The 17,193-nt window shown below is 39.3% G+C and overlaps 1 protein-coding gene across 2 annotated transcripts in view; it reads right to left on the minus strand.

The window, feature by feature from the left end:
- The window catches only part of LAMA4 (laminin subunit alpha 4), a 117,170-nt gene that overhangs the window by 34,345 nt on the left and 65,632 nt on the right, over positions 1–17,193 (minus strand). For both annotated transcript variants that reach the window (XM_087817565.1, XM_087817564.1), the window contains exons 10-15: positions 14,521–14,688; positions 14,136–14,329; positions 10,163–10,279; positions 5,914–6,062; positions 3,610–3,751; positions 2,666–2,762 (exon numbers count right to left, since the gene is read on the minus strand). In XM_087817565.1, coding sequence (XP_087673691.1) covers positions 2,666–2,762; positions 3,610–3,751; positions 5,914–6,062; positions 10,163–10,279; positions 14,136–14,329; positions 14,521–14,688 — 867 coding nt within the window. The remainder of the gene's footprint in view (positions 1–2,665; positions 2,763–3,609; positions 3,752–5,913; positions 6,063–10,162; positions 10,280–14,135; positions 14,330–14,520; positions 14,689–17,193) is intronic.

Consider the following 17,193-nt stretch of genomic DNA (forward strand, 5'->3'; position numbering starts at 1 on the left):
GTTTCATAGAGCAAGTTAGAGAGCATTTTCTCTTTTTCTATTTTCTGGAAGAATTTATATATGAGTGGTGTAATTTCTTCTTTAGAAGTTTGGAAGAATCCATTGATGCTTTGAGATTTCTTTGTGGGAAGGGTTTAATTACTGATTAAATTTATTATACATGCATATGTACATACAGTTGATCAGATTTTCTATTTGTTCTTGTTTCAGTTTTGATAGTCTTTTTCTTACAAAATTATTCTTGAAAGTGTGCTTGCAGCATAGTCCCTAAACTGGGTTATCTTGGACCAAATCCAAACCAATCAGGATGTGATAACTTGTCATCTGAACTGAAGGATCAACTTCCCTAAAATGTTGGGTTCATGCTTTGTTTACTTTACAAAAAATTAAGGAATTAATGCTTCTTGATAAACAGAAAAATATTTTTTTCACTTCTCATTATAGTCATCTCTTTATTTCCAATGGGCTTGTATAAATATATGCTCTCCCATTGTGCACTTGCTCTTTTCTATTGTATGGTCTGCTATGCTTGGTTTATTGTTCAGTTATCTTTTCCCCACATGTGGATAATGGGTACACAATGGGTGGTGCTTAGTTGATTCTGTCACCAAGTACAATGTAACCAAAGTAAAAGCATTTCTTCTTTCTTATTTCCTCCAGGTAGTGCCTGATAATTTCCCAAAATTCAAAGAGGGACTTAAACATACTTTGTAGTTGTATTGCATTCTCTCTCCCTCTTTTAACTTCACTTTTTTAATATTGTGGTACAAAAAATCTTTTATCTCTTTCTTTTGGATCCTGTGACTACAAAAAACACTGGCTGATATACTGAGAAAGAATATATTTAGCTCTATATTTGGAGCTCTTGATAAAAATAGAAGAAAATCTATTTTGAGCTGGATGTTTATAAGAAGAAATGTTTCATAAAATGTGTGTCCTATTTGGAACTTATTGTCTTACATAAACATTTTTTATTTTACAAATGAATTCAATAGAAGATTCCTTTAAATAGCTGCTTCCTTATTATAAATTGTTAACTGTTTGACAATGAGTAACAGGAAAAAAATGAAGATGATTGATCATTGAAAGCCATTGGGTATAAATTAACAGTAATCTGGAATTACAATGTACCTCAGCAGATGAATATGGTTTAACTTGAAAATTTAAATTTATACCACTAACATGTGTGTTGTTTAAAGGGAGGCAAGTTCTTAAGCATACAATTCTAATTTCCCTTCAGTGTCCCTTTTACAAATAAGCAAATGAAAGGATTTAACCAAACCAGATCATAAAATAGGTGACAAAATCTACAATTTATTCAGAGACCAATGCAGAGAGATTTATCTGTGTGTAAAATATGGAACCTTGAAGAGATATCATTCCCAAAATAGAAAAATTGCTTTCACAAGGTTCAATAACTCAATAATGAAAGGATTGAGAAAATATCTTGCAAATTATCAAGGAGAATAAAATATTTAAGTCATTGGAGCATGAAGATTTGTATATGCTGGTCTTCACATCACATGAGAAAAAAGCAATACACAGATATGCCAACATGTACTTAAAAATATTTTACTATTAATTGAATTCTTTACTGCTACTACTCTAATTCTTTTCTAAAGAGTATGTTCAAGACTGGACTTATATAATTAATTAGAATTGAGAAACTTAATAGCATTTTTTATTGCCCTTGTTTACCCAGAAGCATAAAATAATAGTTGCTTTATGGTAACAAAATAGTTAAATATTCTGCATATGAAAAACAAATGCATTTATCCCATGTACTTCTTTGTAGAAAAAAAAGGACAATTAGATTTGAGATTAATTGCTTTGATAAAATTACACGAAGTTTTCAGTTTCAAGCTTGGCCTTTGTTTTTAGGTGGTAATTAGAAGTTAGCTAGATAATGGATTTCCAATCTCAGTCAATGCTCGAATATCCTTAGAAATGAGTTCATTACCTCAGAGATGAATAATGTTCAGTGAAATTCTTATTCAATTCAATTGTTTTTAAGAGTAACTTGCAAGATTCAAAATTGACTAAAATGATTCACTTTTATCTTTTCCTCCCTGTCCCATTCTTGGGGGCACTTGCTTCAGCAGGAGCAAACCCCAGCCTTTGAAAATGCTTCTTTCCCTGTGGTCATTAGGTTTGTTCTAAATACAGTAAACCCGAAAAACATAAACTACAAAGAAAGTGCAAATAACCTAATGGCTTTGTGGTACCTTAGCCTCCCGACCCTCAGTGATGACCTTAATGGGGCATCATGGGTAAAATTTTAAGGAACCTTCTGAATTGTTCAAGAAAGAATAAATTATGTGCAATATAGTTTTAGTGTTAAGTGTGCTTTATGGCATTATCTTTTTAAAAATTGGTATTTATGGTAAGGTTCTATTAATTAGTCTATTTGATTAGCAAGAATATCCACCACATGTTTTACTATATTAAAGTGTTGTTTTTTTAACCCACAATTTATTTTGAAATATCTCGTCTTTGCTTTGTTACACCTTGACTCTGAGCAGGAACTATTAATGTATTGTTCAGTTGAAATATCATTTATTCTTTAATCCTAGAATTTTGAAACCTGTCTACATGCAGAAATATTGTTTGAAAGGAGGTAAGCAGCTATAAACCAGAAGGAAGCTGGGAAAGTGAAGATACTTACTGGAATCTGCCCTTGTTTGCAGTTGTCTGGCTTGACTGAGGAGGTTCTCACTTTCATCTTTATGGTAAATGATTTGAGTGTCAATCCCACTCACGGCCTACAAAGGAATTGAGTGGAGAGAGTAAGAATGATCGCAGATGAGCTAGTCATGACTTTAGGATTTAAATGATGCAGTTCATCTGCAAAACACTGAAGAAAATTCATACAGCTTCATTTTCATAGGTCACCTTTCAAGGTCAAGGGTGAACATGAGACAATAATGTCCTCGGCATTTTCAAGATAAATGTTTTTTGAGGAAAATTCAGTGAACCAAGAATGGCACCTGGCTGAAGCCCCACCAAAGTGCTTGTCATGTAGAAGCCATTGATAAACAATTTTTGAGTTGAAAAAAATCAAAAGGTGAAAGGAATTAAAAAGTACAAATTGCCAGTTATAAAAATAGTCATGCATGTAAAGTACAGCATAGGGAATATAGTCAATAATATTGTAATAACCATGTATGGTACCAAGTAGGTACTGGACTTATCAGGTTGATCACTTCATAAGGTATATAAATGTCTAATCACTATGTTGTACACCAAAGCTAATATAATATTGCATGTCAGCTATAATTGGGAAATAAATTGAAAAAAAGAAAAAATATGAATGTCTGCATAAAGCATATTTTCTATCAACCAGGAACTAGTCTTGAAAATGTTTTATTCAGGGATCATGACTTAAAAAAACTGTCTAAAAAACTGGCATTTGCTGTCTGGAGTAGGGCATATCTTGAAGAACTTGCACTATTGAAACATTCATAACATGAATAGAATGGTCTTTTCTTAGTTCTGCTCTTTCTGCCATTTGTGTTACATTGGAAGATCAAGAGATGACAGTAAAAACAGAAAAGCCATATCTGGGAAAAGGCAACGTAAAAATGAACTTTAAAATAAGGGATTACTCACATCGTAAATTTGGTCAGTGATGTTCAAAGCCAATTCTGCTGTATCGTTGGCTTCACTAACATAATTGGCAATATTTTCATAGACATTTGAAGCGTCCAAAGCCTTCTGAACCAGCCCATTCATATCTGCACTGTGTAAATTCCTGTTAATGAACAAACTTGTCATTATTTTTCCATCTTATCCCCTTGGGAAACAGGGCCATTTGTAGGGCTTGGTTGGAATATTTCTGAGACCACAGGTACTTCCTCTTATTCAAAGTCACCTGGCTTGACAAGGTTTCCCTAAGCTCCTTTCCTAGAGGCTCATTTCCTTTGGTGTCTGCCTTATGGGGACTCTAAAATCACCCTATTTTGGCTCCATGGTAGCTCCCTGCCTGGCAGTAGCCACAGGAAAAGGAAACGATGATTTAAAAACAGCTCTCTACACCTCTTCAAGCAAGAGTTTATGTGGGGGCGGTCGGGCAGAGGAATGAACCCACAATCATCCTCATCGGCTGTTACCCAGATCAACATCGCTCTCTCCCTTTCCATAAAAGAAACCAAGGCTCTCAGAGAGGTGCACAGCCTCAGCGTGGTGTTAGGTATTAGCTGGTTTCACTGTTTATTCAACTTTATTTTCCTCTTTTCTTATATGGCCCTATTTCCCTTACATAACAGATCATATTTTTCCATTAGAAGGGGAGCAACACGCATGAAGCATCTCTGTGCAGATACTGGGCTAGCCCTGTTCCATGTATTATGTCTTTAATGCTTACTACATCCATGACCTAGACATCATTATTTCCTTTTAACAGAAGCAAGCAAGGCTCTGGGAGAGGGTACATGGCTTGCCCAGGGCACACACTGTTAAGACCTGTCTCCCTCCTGGGCCCCAGGGGCCTCCCTTAAGCACACATCTCCATTCATACCCATCCCCCCTCTGCGCTATGCACCGTGTTCCCTGCCTTTGCTCCTTTCTGGCCTCTGTAGGTTCATCTGACATTTAATTGAGTGACCATCACGCCCTGGGCACTCACATAGGTGCTGATAATATGCCTCCGAGGATTGATGCGAGGTACTTCAGGGACAAAATACGTGAAATGATTGGTACCGTGCCTGGCACCCGATAAACATCAGGATATATTTTTATACCTAAGGTATTTCCTGAATTGGAATTTCAAACTAGTCAATAATTCATTTTATTGACAAATACCTCTTCTTCCTCTGTAACATCAATGCCACCCCCTATCTGCAGCTCATGCTCAGTTATTTGTCTCAATTTTATTCTGTTTTAAATCCACCAGTTCCACCTCTTTTTTCTTAGTTCCAAACATTGAAGAGTGGTATCCCTTAATGCATCGGTCGCTTTCAGAAGGTTCTCCGTGACCCAGTCTGTGAGGTCACAGACCCCACGCTGGCTCATGTCTTCAAGCGCCCTGACCTATTGAGCTGCCAGTTGTTTCTCAGCCTCCTTCCCTCACTCAATTCTCAGGAGATTTGGAAGGGTATTTGAAATTTTTAGCAATCAGGAATAAAAAGGTGATTTAAGTTTTGAACAGAAGTTGCTGTTGGTTTTTATTTTGTTCATGACCTTTACCAATTCTTGTTTTTAATTTCCAGATTAGCAGTCCTTTCTCTATAATTAGCAGTCCTTTCTCTATAATAGATAAATCTCATTATTTATCTATTATTTCAGGGTCATGAATTCAATTCCAGTCTTTCAGTACATTTCAATTAACATTCATTGAGTGCCCAAGGGGTACATGACTCTCTTCTAAATGCTATGAGAAAAATCATCCATTGATTTTTCTCTTAACAGGTATTAAAATCAAATAGATCCTGTTGGTCACTGTGGAGTGTTGGGAGTATTTACCAGAAATCAGTTGTATTGCCAATTTCCAACCAGCTTTACTTAAGACACTTAAGTATGGAACACTAATGCCACCTATGAAATAAATAGGCAATGATGGTAGATTTAGACCTTGTAAAGCGATTTATTTGATAATATTTTTTTTGCAACAGTTATGCCCCTGCCCAAAATGCACTAGGTCATCCTATTAATAATTGTGAAACAGAACCCCCCAACCCTAAAACACAGGCCTATGATCTGACAGATTTTTTTAAATTAAAAACTGTCTCCCCAAAGCAATTATAATAAACAATGATTGATTCTCAGACTGACTATCAATAAACAAATAAATAAGCAAACCTAACCCTCAAACCAACCTGCTAACACCATGTCCCAGTAACTCTGGCATATGGAATTGAATAAAAATAAGTTAATCAGCCCATGTAGATATTTACATTTCTAAAATTGGGATAGTACCTGCTCAGTTCATCAGCCTCTTGTTGAAGGTTGTGTGCATGGTCAACAGCTTCTTGGACTAAACTATGACTGAGGTTACTTAGGTTGGTTAGCTTTCCCTGAAGTTCATTTTTGGCTCCATCTATTTCAGCATAAATCCCTGATGCATTCTAAAAAAAACATTTGAAAAAAAATGAATTGAATTTAGAAAAAACTTAAAACATTTTTCCCAGGGAGCATTAAAAGATAATCTCTATTCTTCCTCATTATGGAGTTCAGTAAATTTCAGGTCAGGTCTACATGAGCCTACAATATTGCAAGAGTATATTTATCTATTTCTCTTGTATCTTTAACTCCTTCTTCTCTACTGATTGCTTCCCTAGTGTTCAGACTTGCTCTGCCATCTCTGATCTGAAAACTAAACTAAACTAAACTAAACTAAACTAAACTAAACTAAACTAAACTAAACTAAGCTAAGCTAGCTTCTGTGACTGCTCTCTCCTGGTCAGTCTCCTATTTCTCTGGCCAGGAAAGAGACCTTAAAAGCGGTGTTCCTCAGGGTTTGACTCAGCCTTTTCCCCCCCAAGAAATCTAAATCCTCTGTCTGAGCCCAGGCTTTTAGTCTTCAAATTCATTCTCTGCCACTCTGCAGGAATGCTGATCTTTCTATTAAGCAAATCTGATTATGTAATTTCCCCTCTCAAAACCAGCCATTGCTTTGCACGCACAAATCCAATTCCTTAGCATGTCTTCATCAACTGACCCCTCCTCTCTCATCAATCTCATTTCTCACCACTCCTCACCCTATGCTCCAAACTTGAGTAACTGATTGTTGTTTTAATGCTCCATAATTTTTCTGGCCCCTGTGTAGTTGTGCATACTATTTTCCCTGTCTGGGGAATACTGTTCCCTTCTTTTCTATCTCATCCATCTGGAAAAGTTCTACTCATCCTTCCAAATTCAGCTCAAATATCACTTTCCTTATGAAGCCATTCACTGACCTCTCTAGGGTGAGTTCAGTATGGCCACATATGTTTTTAATCCTCATATTTCATCACTGTAATCCTTTCACTAGAATATTACACTCACCAGGTTACACAATCCTGGGAGACAGAAACTACATTTATTTTTATATTCCCAGAATGTAGTACACTTCCTGGCACATAGGGTTTATTTTTATGAAGACAGTATTAAACCTCTAGCTATTTGGTTAGTCATCTGGGGAAAAATACTTTGAAAAAAATATCTTTAATTGTATAAGCAGAAAAAAATGCCATGGACATTCCACCTTTACTCATTAATTCATTCAACAAGTATTCATTGTGTGCCTACTATGTGCCAGGCGCTCTTTGAGGAGATAGACTACATATCTGTGAACACAGTCTCTGCTCTCAAGGAATTTACAGTCTGGTGGGAAGATACAGATAATAAACAAGTGATCAAATAAGTGAGCAAGTTAATTGCAGGGAGTAAAAGTATTCTGAATAAAACATACCGGGTGAGATGAGTTGGAGAGTGATTGAAAGTAAGAGGCCCACTTAGCTTGAATGGTCACAAGGACACTAGCCGTTTGAAAACTTTGGGACAGGTGAAAAGGGCCTGAGGTAGGGAAAAATATAGTAGTGCGTAAGAAAATTAGAGAGGAGTTGGAGTGTAACCGTCTGGAGTGCAGTGAGTGAAGGAAATAACGAAGCATGAGGTGAGAGGGGTGGGCCAGGTCACTTAGGGTCTCATGGGCCATAGTAAAATGAGCTTGTTTCTTACTTTAAGTGTCACTGGAGGTTTTCTGTGGTAGAAATAATGGGATCTGATTATGTTTTTAAAGGATTGTTCTGCCACTGCATAGAGAATAAGTCTTGAGGGGCAGGAGTGGAGGCAAATGGATGAGTAGGAGGCTCTGTGGCAGATCACACTGGAGATGAGGAGACAGACTGGGGAGCAGCAACAGAGAAGAGGGTAAGCATTCATTCTGCAGACAGGGTCAACAGGTCCTGCTGAAATGGGAGTGAGAAGAAAGGAGAAATCAAAAATGACTCCAGAATTTTGATTTGAGCCATTGGGTTGTGCCATATACTGAGATGGGGAAACTAGGGAAAAAGCAGATTTTATTCAGAATATTTACATTTGATCTGCCTGTTGCATGTGGAAGTGGTAGATGAAATTGTCATTTTGCTACAAATAATGCCGAGTTCTTACTTGAAAATGTCAAGTAAGCATTTGGATGTAAGAGGTTGGAACTCGGTGAAGGTAACAGAGTCAGAGGTATAAATTGCGGAATAGTGCATATAATCAAATTTTAAAGCCATGGGGTTCAATGGGATTAACTAGGGAGAGAGTATAAACAGAAAGGAGGGCCCAGTACTGAGTACTGAGCCATTCATTATCCAGAGCAGGGCTCAGCCTGGCCCAATGCCAAGTATGGCCTGAGGCCTGTTTTTATATAGTTCTGGCTAAGAATATTTTTTACATTTTTAAGGAGTTGTAAAATAGAAACAACAAACAAAAACCAAGAAAAGAATGAGAGAGAACAGTCATATGTGGCCTGCAGAGCCTAAGTGAGCCAGGTGAGCGTGGTATTGAAGGAGCCAGGACAGGAGCTTTAAATAAGGAGGGGAGGCTAACACTGCGAGGCCGAGCAAGCCGAGGAGAGAGGCGCACCATGCTTGTGCACCATGGTGAGCTTGCTGGGGACCTGGAGGAGCACGGCCTCAGTGGAGGGGCCTGGGCTCCCATTTGAGTGGGCTGAGCTCAAGAGACAGCATGGAGCTGGGGCGTGGGAGTGGAAACAGCAACTGTAAGTGGCTTGAGATATTTTGCCATGAAGTTGAGAAGAGTAATGAGTCAGAAATTAGAGGGGATGTAAGTCAGGGCTTTTTTCTTTTCACTTTTTGAAAGATAGGGGATATTAGAGCATGTCCGTATGTTGGCAGTCATGAGCCAGTGAAGAGTAAGAACTGGGAGAACCAGAAGAGAGACGGCATGCTTTCAGGGGCCATGCCCTGCTCCCCTGTTCCCAAGGTGAGGAAGGATAGGGTTCAGAAAATAGGGGGAGCGATGGGATTGTGAAGGGAAAAGGGACACTTTGTTATTTATTACAGGAAGGAAGGTAGATGTCTGGGTACAAATGCAGGTGAGCTGGTACATTTGGGGAAGAAACGTGAGGGGAGTTCTCTTTGTCCTTAATTTTTTAGTAAGCATGAGGCAAACTCACCAGCAAGACTGACAGGAGAGGAGGTGGGTTTCCCACCAGTCACATTGCACTGGTGTGGCCACGATGCTGGGGGGACTTGCATTTACTGGGGATGTGGGGTAAGAATTCTCAGGAGAGTACAGTAGAGGCATAGTATGGAAGTTAAGGATGTTTGCAAAGAAGATCATATTGATCATTTTAGCTGCTTAAGGGGGGAAGAGAAGACACAAGAAAGGGATACATGAAGTGAAGGAGGTCTCCACGTGGCTAGAGAATTGCTGGAGTGGGGATAAGAGATGGTGCTCAAGGAAGGAGGTGCTTGAAACTGAGATTTGACAGGAGGCGCTGTTACTGATGACAAGACCTGGGCAGGGCCATGGGAAGGATAACAGAGGTGGACTGGAGGGAAAGCTTGTTGGACAGGAGTTCAAGGAGCTGGAGGTCTGAGAGCCGGTGAGCTCATCCACCTGGATTCTGATCTCTCTAAGGATAGTGATGGGAGTAGGGATGGAGAGGAAGATGGAGCTTGGTGCTGAAAGAATGAGATGGTGATCAGATGACTTTAAAATGATATCCTTTCAAAGGTACTAAAAATGAGCTAAGAGCAATTTGGTGTTGGCCTGGTTCACTGCATTTTATTGAAAAATTTTTGCTTTACAAAGTATGACTTTTATTGATTTTGACAGCCAGCTTTATTAAACACACAACTTATGAGCAGAGTGAGTAGGATGGACCTAAAGCTACACTTTCAACAGAACTTTCTATGATGGTATCCGTCCTGTCCAATTTAGTAGCCACTAGCCACATGTGGTGCTATTGAGCACTTGAACTAGGACTAATGTGATTAAGGAATTAAAATTTTAAATCTAATTTTATTTTAAATCATTTAAATTTAAGTAGCCATATATGGCCAGTGGCCACTGTCCAATGAAAGAAACTAAAAAATTCAGTGACCTGATCTTACTTTTATAAAGCCACTAACTTGATTTGAATTGGACTCAATTCTTCTGTGACACTGAGCTGCTGTTCTAATCTGCTATCAATACAAACCCGAATAAGTCACATTTGTCCTGTCCTTACCTTTATTATATCATCAATTTCAGCAAGGGTCAGACGAGGCACTATCAGAGAGTCTGAAGATGTCCTCAGGGAGGCATTCACCCCATCCATGTGTCCCCTCACTTTGTCATGTTGTTTCTGTAGGAAAAAAGGGCAAAGGACAGAGGAAGAGAAGCTGACTCTAAAGAAAGCATCAGGGAGAGTGGTCAATGTTGACTCGCTGTCTTTGCACTCAGGCAGATCTGGGTTCTAATCTCAGCCCCAACACCTAATTGCTGTGCAACTTTGGGGAATTCTACCCTCAGAATGCTTAGGTTTCTCATATATGATATGGAGATAACAAAAGGAAGCACCTTGGGAACTTTGAAGCATGTAGTTGTGATTATTACTTAAAATATCACCATTTCAGAGTTAACACTTGACTCTTTTCTCCATAAATGTAAAGTGGAACTATCAATAAAGGATTGAAGATAGGCTCTATATTTGCAATAATTGGAAAACGAACTAATTCAAAAAAAGTATTTATCGTGTGCTAAGTTGGGGCACAAATAGCTCATTTGGATAGGAATAAAGCATATACAAAACAATCTTAATGTCCTTTATAAAATTTAAAACAGTTCTATTATCAAAGCATGAAATTGTGATCTTGCTTTCTCCCACTCTGAGCTCATCATGGTAGATGCTGAGAATTTTTGAGTTGCTGACATATTTTTTGATGAATGCTTTAATTTCCACCTTCACTATTGGGCAGGGATGTTGTGATTCTGAAGAAATATTATAGAGCTTCAAATGAGTTCAGAATTTGAAAGCAACACATAATGAAACGTTAAGAAGGAAAAGTAAACTACTCATTTTACAATCTGAGTAAAAAATGAGTTAAAGTTACTTTAGAAACAGTAATTTCAGTTGGGGTTGAAATATATAAGCTATGGTATATAATCTAGGATGTCCTAGACATAATTACAGAAGCCCAGATATAGTAGGACATTCATTAAAACTTAAGTTGATTTTAATGTCTTTCTTACTTCCTGAGGTCTTTCCTGATTTAGTGGAAAGGAAGATGGAGTCCATCTTCTCCAAATATGTTGCTACAGGGGAAGACAAAGGTCTAGGGACAGAAAAGAATCCCATTTGAACATCCTCTTAATGAAAGAACATTAAAAAAATCAATTTCCCCTCAACATCCATCAAGCTTAAAACAGTGTGACTATCTGGGGTTAATTATTCTTGTCTCCACAAGGAGAAGTAGTTATAGAGCTCTGCACAAAAGCAATATTTTAAAGTATATAAGGAAGGGAGGTGGAAAAGATTGGTATTATTTAGCTCTCTCAGAGCAGTTTTCTTTTGACTCAGATGGAGTCTGAGATACGACCCCATCCGGAAGCCCGTGAGTCTGGGTCGCCTTAAGGGAACCCTGCTACACCCTGAGGTCACGGCCAAACATCAAAGCCCTAGCTCACAGCACTACATGGGAAGTTCATCTGCAGCAGTTGGAAAACATAAGCTTCAAGTTAAAGGGCTTCCCCCACTGATCATATATACCATTAGAAAGAACGAATAAAGTTAGCTCGGGAACAAATAAAGATGTTCCCACAGAAAGATGGTCAACTTGAACAAAAGAAAGTTTGGGAATCAAACAATTATAGAAATGACATAATTAGCACTATTCTGCATGTCAGTATCCATTTCATGTAAGTAAAAAAAAAAAAAAAGTTTCCCAATCCTTTAAAAAAATGATAGAAACAGTCTGGTTGCTTTATGAGATCTCTAAACAGTGCTTTTTAATCTACTTTTGAAATAGAGAATCTTATATTCATCTGATAAAGATTTTTATCCTTTGGTCTTGGATATGGAATTATTAGTAAATATGTAATTATTAGTTGTGTGTGTGTGGCTACTGTTGGCACACATCAAAATGATTTTTTTTGGTGTTGCATAAAGACTGGAATTTTGGGGTTATTATAATGGATGACATTAAAATACTTAAGTTGAATGGGGGAGAGAGATCCATTAACAGACGGTCAAAATATAGAAAGAGGTGAGCGGAAGGCAGACTATGGGTTGCTGAAGAGGAGCTCCTGCTAATCTGGGAGGGTGAGGTAGGCCTCCTGGAGGAGGTGATGCCTGGGGTTACCCAGGTTGAGGAGAAAGGAAGTCTGCTTTTCAGGTGTATGGGTTATTGGTAGAGTGAGGCTGTGTGAACTGAGTGTGTGAAGCAGGGAAACGGCAAGGAGGACGGCTGAGGAGGCCGGCAGGGCGTCGGAGAGGCCTCTGCGTGCACCTGACACAGCGTAGATTATCCCATAGGACGGTGTCTTTCCCATGTTTCTAACCACGACCCACAGTAAAAAATGTATTTTATATTGCCATACAGTAAATACACGTAACTAAAATAGAAATGTGATGAAACCAAGTCAGCAGTTTTCAAACTGTGTGCTGAGGCAGGCACGCTGATGCACCACGAGAATTTTTAAACATGCAGCACCTGACTACTGAGTCAGGGGCGCTGACCTCTTTTCCCTTAGATTGTCAAATAAAAAAATGACAGCAGCCAGCACAGCAATAGCCATCGGCTGTGAATGAAACAAAAATATACCTTTTTTTTTTTTTTGTCAGATAGGCAAAAAATATACTTTTTGGTGTGCGGCAGAATTTTAGCAATTAGTTTCTGTGTGCCGTGAGATGAAAAGGTTGAAAATCGCTGCACTGAATGGTTCACGAGCTGCAATGTCCAGGGCACTGCGACAGGCTGTGAGGAGGACGGGCTGAAGGGAACGGTCAGCGATTCAGGTGGGCCACTCTGGCAGGAGGGGAGGATGAGTTGAAAGGGAGCAAAAGCGGAGGCGGGGCAGGAGGAGGCTATTTCAGTTGAGAAATGAAGGCCCAAGCTAGAGGAGTGATAGAGAAAAAGAAAATAGAAAAAAGAGAGCTAAAAATATTCCGATGGTAAAATTGGCAGGATCCTGTGGCTGACTAGATGTGGGAGGCAAGAAAGGGGAAATTCAAGACTAAGGATGAATACCAGTAATTCCCTTGAAACCTACCCGAAGAAATTACTGTGTTATACTTATATAATTTTGTTGTGTAAGATAATCATGCATTTGCTTAACAAAGAATGCTATCCTGACGATTATTATTCTAAAAAGATTGGCTAAGGGATTGCTGCTATTAGAGAATGGTAGTGATAAGTATAATTCACTTTTATTTAGGACATTTTATGAGGACTTACTGAGAGGCAGTGATGACTGAAAATCAGGGTAGAGAGCCTAATTTAAGTTGATTTTGCCAACCATAAAAATAAACATAACTGAATTAATGAGTTTACTCATAGCTATTCCCTATTTTTTCTCTCTACTATTTATAAATATGTCCAAAGATGCACATCTCTCCTATGAGATGACTCCTCTCGACGTGGTGGCTGTGAGTGCATGCGTTGTTCGGCCCTGGATTTGTGGGCATACGTAAATCCTGGCCCCACAGGATGACTGCCTTTGCAAGCTATGGGCACATCTGGGATTTCCTCACCTCTGTATTTGCATGACCTTGGTTTGAATTAGATTCCTTATGTCTACAGCTGCTGACCGGCCTGGCTGTGAGATTTACTTATCCTGCCTTTCCAAAAATGACACATATACTTACATGAACATGGTTCTGGGTTGCTTTAGTGTTCTAGTGCTCTCAGTATAAAAAAAAGTTAGGCATAAGAATAGGGCGATACTTACTCACTTGCAAGAGCAACACATTCATACATGTGGACCCAAGCACCAAGAATGATTGCATTCCTATCAATGCAAAAGTTAAATAATTCCAATGGTTTCATCTTGATTTTAGGTGTACACATTTACATTAGCAAATTACAGTGGCAAACAATGTGAAAATATAAATATTTAAATGTGCCAATATTAAAAAAAACTGTATACCAACTCTACCCTTTTGGCATAAATTTGTGTTGTTTCTGCCTGAAATGCATTTATACTTAGAGTGTCCCCTGTACCTCATGGTCCCGCTGCCTGGCTGCCGTGGCTCTGTTCATGTCTTCCGCGTCCCTGATATGGTCAAGGGCCTGGTCAAGGGACTCCTGGAGGTCTGACAGCTTAGCATTGTAGTCGTCCAGCTGTTCCAGGACCACAGGGAACAGAGAGCGGGTGTCGTTGTACAGACGCTGCCAACTCTCTGCCTGGGTCAACACTGGGAAGAGAAATGACATGGAAACTCAGTGGGCCCTTCTCCTGTCTCCTCCCATCCACCCAGCATTTAGCGAGAGGCAAGCTTGTCAGGCTAGGCCTTTGTTAGCAGCAGAGGTTGGCCGTGTCCCGTGTCCTCTCCCGGGCCCACGAAGCGAGCAGACGTGCTGGGCTCTAGGAGACGAGTGCACCTACATTCCTGGGCTTCGTCGGCCTCTTCATCCGCAAGCTCCCGCTGAATGAAGAATGGTTGACGGCCTCGAATCTCCTCCAGCATCTTCTGGGCCAGCACCAGCTTCTCAGAGATTTCCTCAGGGCTCAGCTCCTGCTGCTCTCCATAATAGAGCATCTTGTTGCTGATCTCTGAAAGGAAGGGCACGATGAGAGAGGGCAGCGAGGAGAGACGACTGGGCATTTCACAGCGATGCCGCTGAAAACACGGGCGAGTGCAGGTGAAGGGCAAGGCCGGTCTGAGGTGAAAAGAGCGCACTGACGTTCGCGCTGCAAATGCTGATGCTGGCCTCTGAGTGCAGCGCTTATTTCAGGGAGAAGTAAAACCTGAAGAAATCTCTCCTCTTTGCTTCCCATCTAGTGCCTTCCGAATGGGAATGGGATTAATACAGCGCCTGCCCTGATTTCATGGAAACCTGTGTCTGGTTTCAATAGTGATTCAAACATGCTGATATTTAAGGCACACAAATCTGAGGTCTTTGATCAATCTTTTATATAAATACATAACCTGAAGAAAATGTTCTGAGATATCGCCTGTCATATGTAGGATGCATTGGAGATATTAATCATACTTCAGCCAAGGATTTATCAAGCCTTTAAGCCACAGTGAGAGTATACTATAGTTGTTCAAGTGAGTCTTTCAGATTGTTCTACAGACTAGCTATAATATAAAGGTTTGTGAATTTTTTCTCATGTGCATTTTTTTCTTCGCAATTGTTATTTGCCTTCTGTAGTGTAGCTGTTTGTCAAGACTGTGCTATTTTGACTCTGGGTCATTTTGACCCCATGTCCAAAAGTTGGATGGAGATTTTAGAACTGGATGGACTGCTGAGGTTCAGAGGGATTAGATGAGTTGTTGAAATACTAGCACAGCTGAATAGTTCTCTGACTCCCTCCATCTACTACATATGATCATATGAAAGTTATATAATTGCCAGCTTGTCTTACAGAAGCTCGGGGGGGGGGGGGGCATTTTATCTTCCTGGCATAATGAAACTGTGATCTATGCAGTTGGCCAAACACTGGTGTCACATAAATTATACCAAATAAGGGCTTGTATTTTATATAGCTAATAGCTTGAAGGTTACTAGGAGTTATTTTAGAGATGGTTGGGAATAGGAATGACACACTAGTGGTGTTGTGCAGCATTCCTGAATTGTGAAGAAAGAGAGATAAATGAGGAAAGAGGTTTTAATGCTAGAAATATTACTGAGAAAGTTATAGGGACACCAAGTATGCTAAAAAAAGCAATATAGGGATTAAACATTCACTTTTCAAGAAAGTCTAAAACACTAACTCCTGAAATAAACTAAAATAGATAGATTTCCCCCCCTTAGAACTTGCACTTGCAAGGCTAAATTCTTTGGTGTTTTGATAAAAAATATTCTATTTACAATTTTGGTCTGTTTTATTTTAGCCACTTCTGAAAAAGGGAATGTAGACAATAGCATTTTTGCCTTTTGACTTTGGAGACTGTGTATACATTATTATAAAAAGGTAAAAACTGATGGAAATTATTGTTTCCCATTTACATTCTTTTGTAATGTTTTTCATCTTTTCTTATGCTTAACATAGTGATTTTCAACCCATGTGCTGCTGCACACTGTTGTGTGCAAGAGTCTTTAAAACGTGCAACACCTATTTCGTCAGGGGCACTGACAACAATAGCCCTCCGGTGTAAATATATCAAAATTATGCCTTTTTTGGTTAGATGGGCAAAAAATATTTTTTTGATGGGCCGAAGAATTTTAGTTGTCAGTTTATGTGTGCCGTGAAATGGAAAGGTTAAAAATCGCTGGCTTATATGGGTAAATAAGAAGGCTTTGAAACTTTCCTAATGAAACACTTGAGGTCATTTATTTTCTCTGAATGGCTTACTAGGATGCTGGCTTTATTTGCTACCTAGAGGGACATTTATTTCTTAATTAGATGAGGTCCGCTAATCTAGGTTTAATCTCACTTTTAGAACAAATCGATATTAACTGTAAAATGTTAGAGGAAAAGAATATTTTATTGGTAGATGCGAAAGCATGCCATAATGAGGATGGGAGTGGGAAGCGTTTCAAATGTATGCCATTCATGTCTACAGTGCTTTATAGGCACCGAAGGAAATATAGCAAATGCTTAATTTTGGCTCAATATATCCGTTTTCTTGGAATGTGCCCCTATACCTCAGTATAAAGATATGCATCTTTCCCTGTGGGTCCCTTTACTGCCATTGTGCCCCGAGGTGCACTTGGTATTGTCATCTAGCTCTTAATATATAGGATAATAAACACTATGGGGAGGCACACATACTGCTTCCTAGCAGACTGTAACCCGAGGAATTTCTCTTTATCTCAGAACAAACAAACTGCCTGTTTTCTGTTGGTAAATGAAGGCTGGTTTTCAATGTGCTATCAAGATAGGCTTTAGAATGCAGCCTGTACTAACCAGAGGTTAGAGCACAAATAAGTGAACTTCCAAGGGGGAGGGTAAAATCTACCACAAAGCTTTGGGTAAAGAAATCTCTCTCTCTCTCTCTCTCTCTCTCTCTCTCTCTCTCTCTCTCTCTCTCTCTCTCTCTCTCTCTCTCACACACGCACACACACACACACACACACACACCCTCCTCCCTGGTTTTCTTTTGGATTGGGG

Source organism: Miniopterus natalensis, chromosome 5, assembly GCF_054644295.1.
Source record: "Miniopterus natalensis isolate mMinNat1 chromosome 5, mMinNat1.hap1, whole genome shotgun sequence".
In the NCBI taxonomy this organism is placed as follows: domain Eukaryota; kingdom Metazoa; phylum Chordata; class Mammalia; order Chiroptera; family Miniopteridae; genus Miniopterus; species Miniopterus natalensis.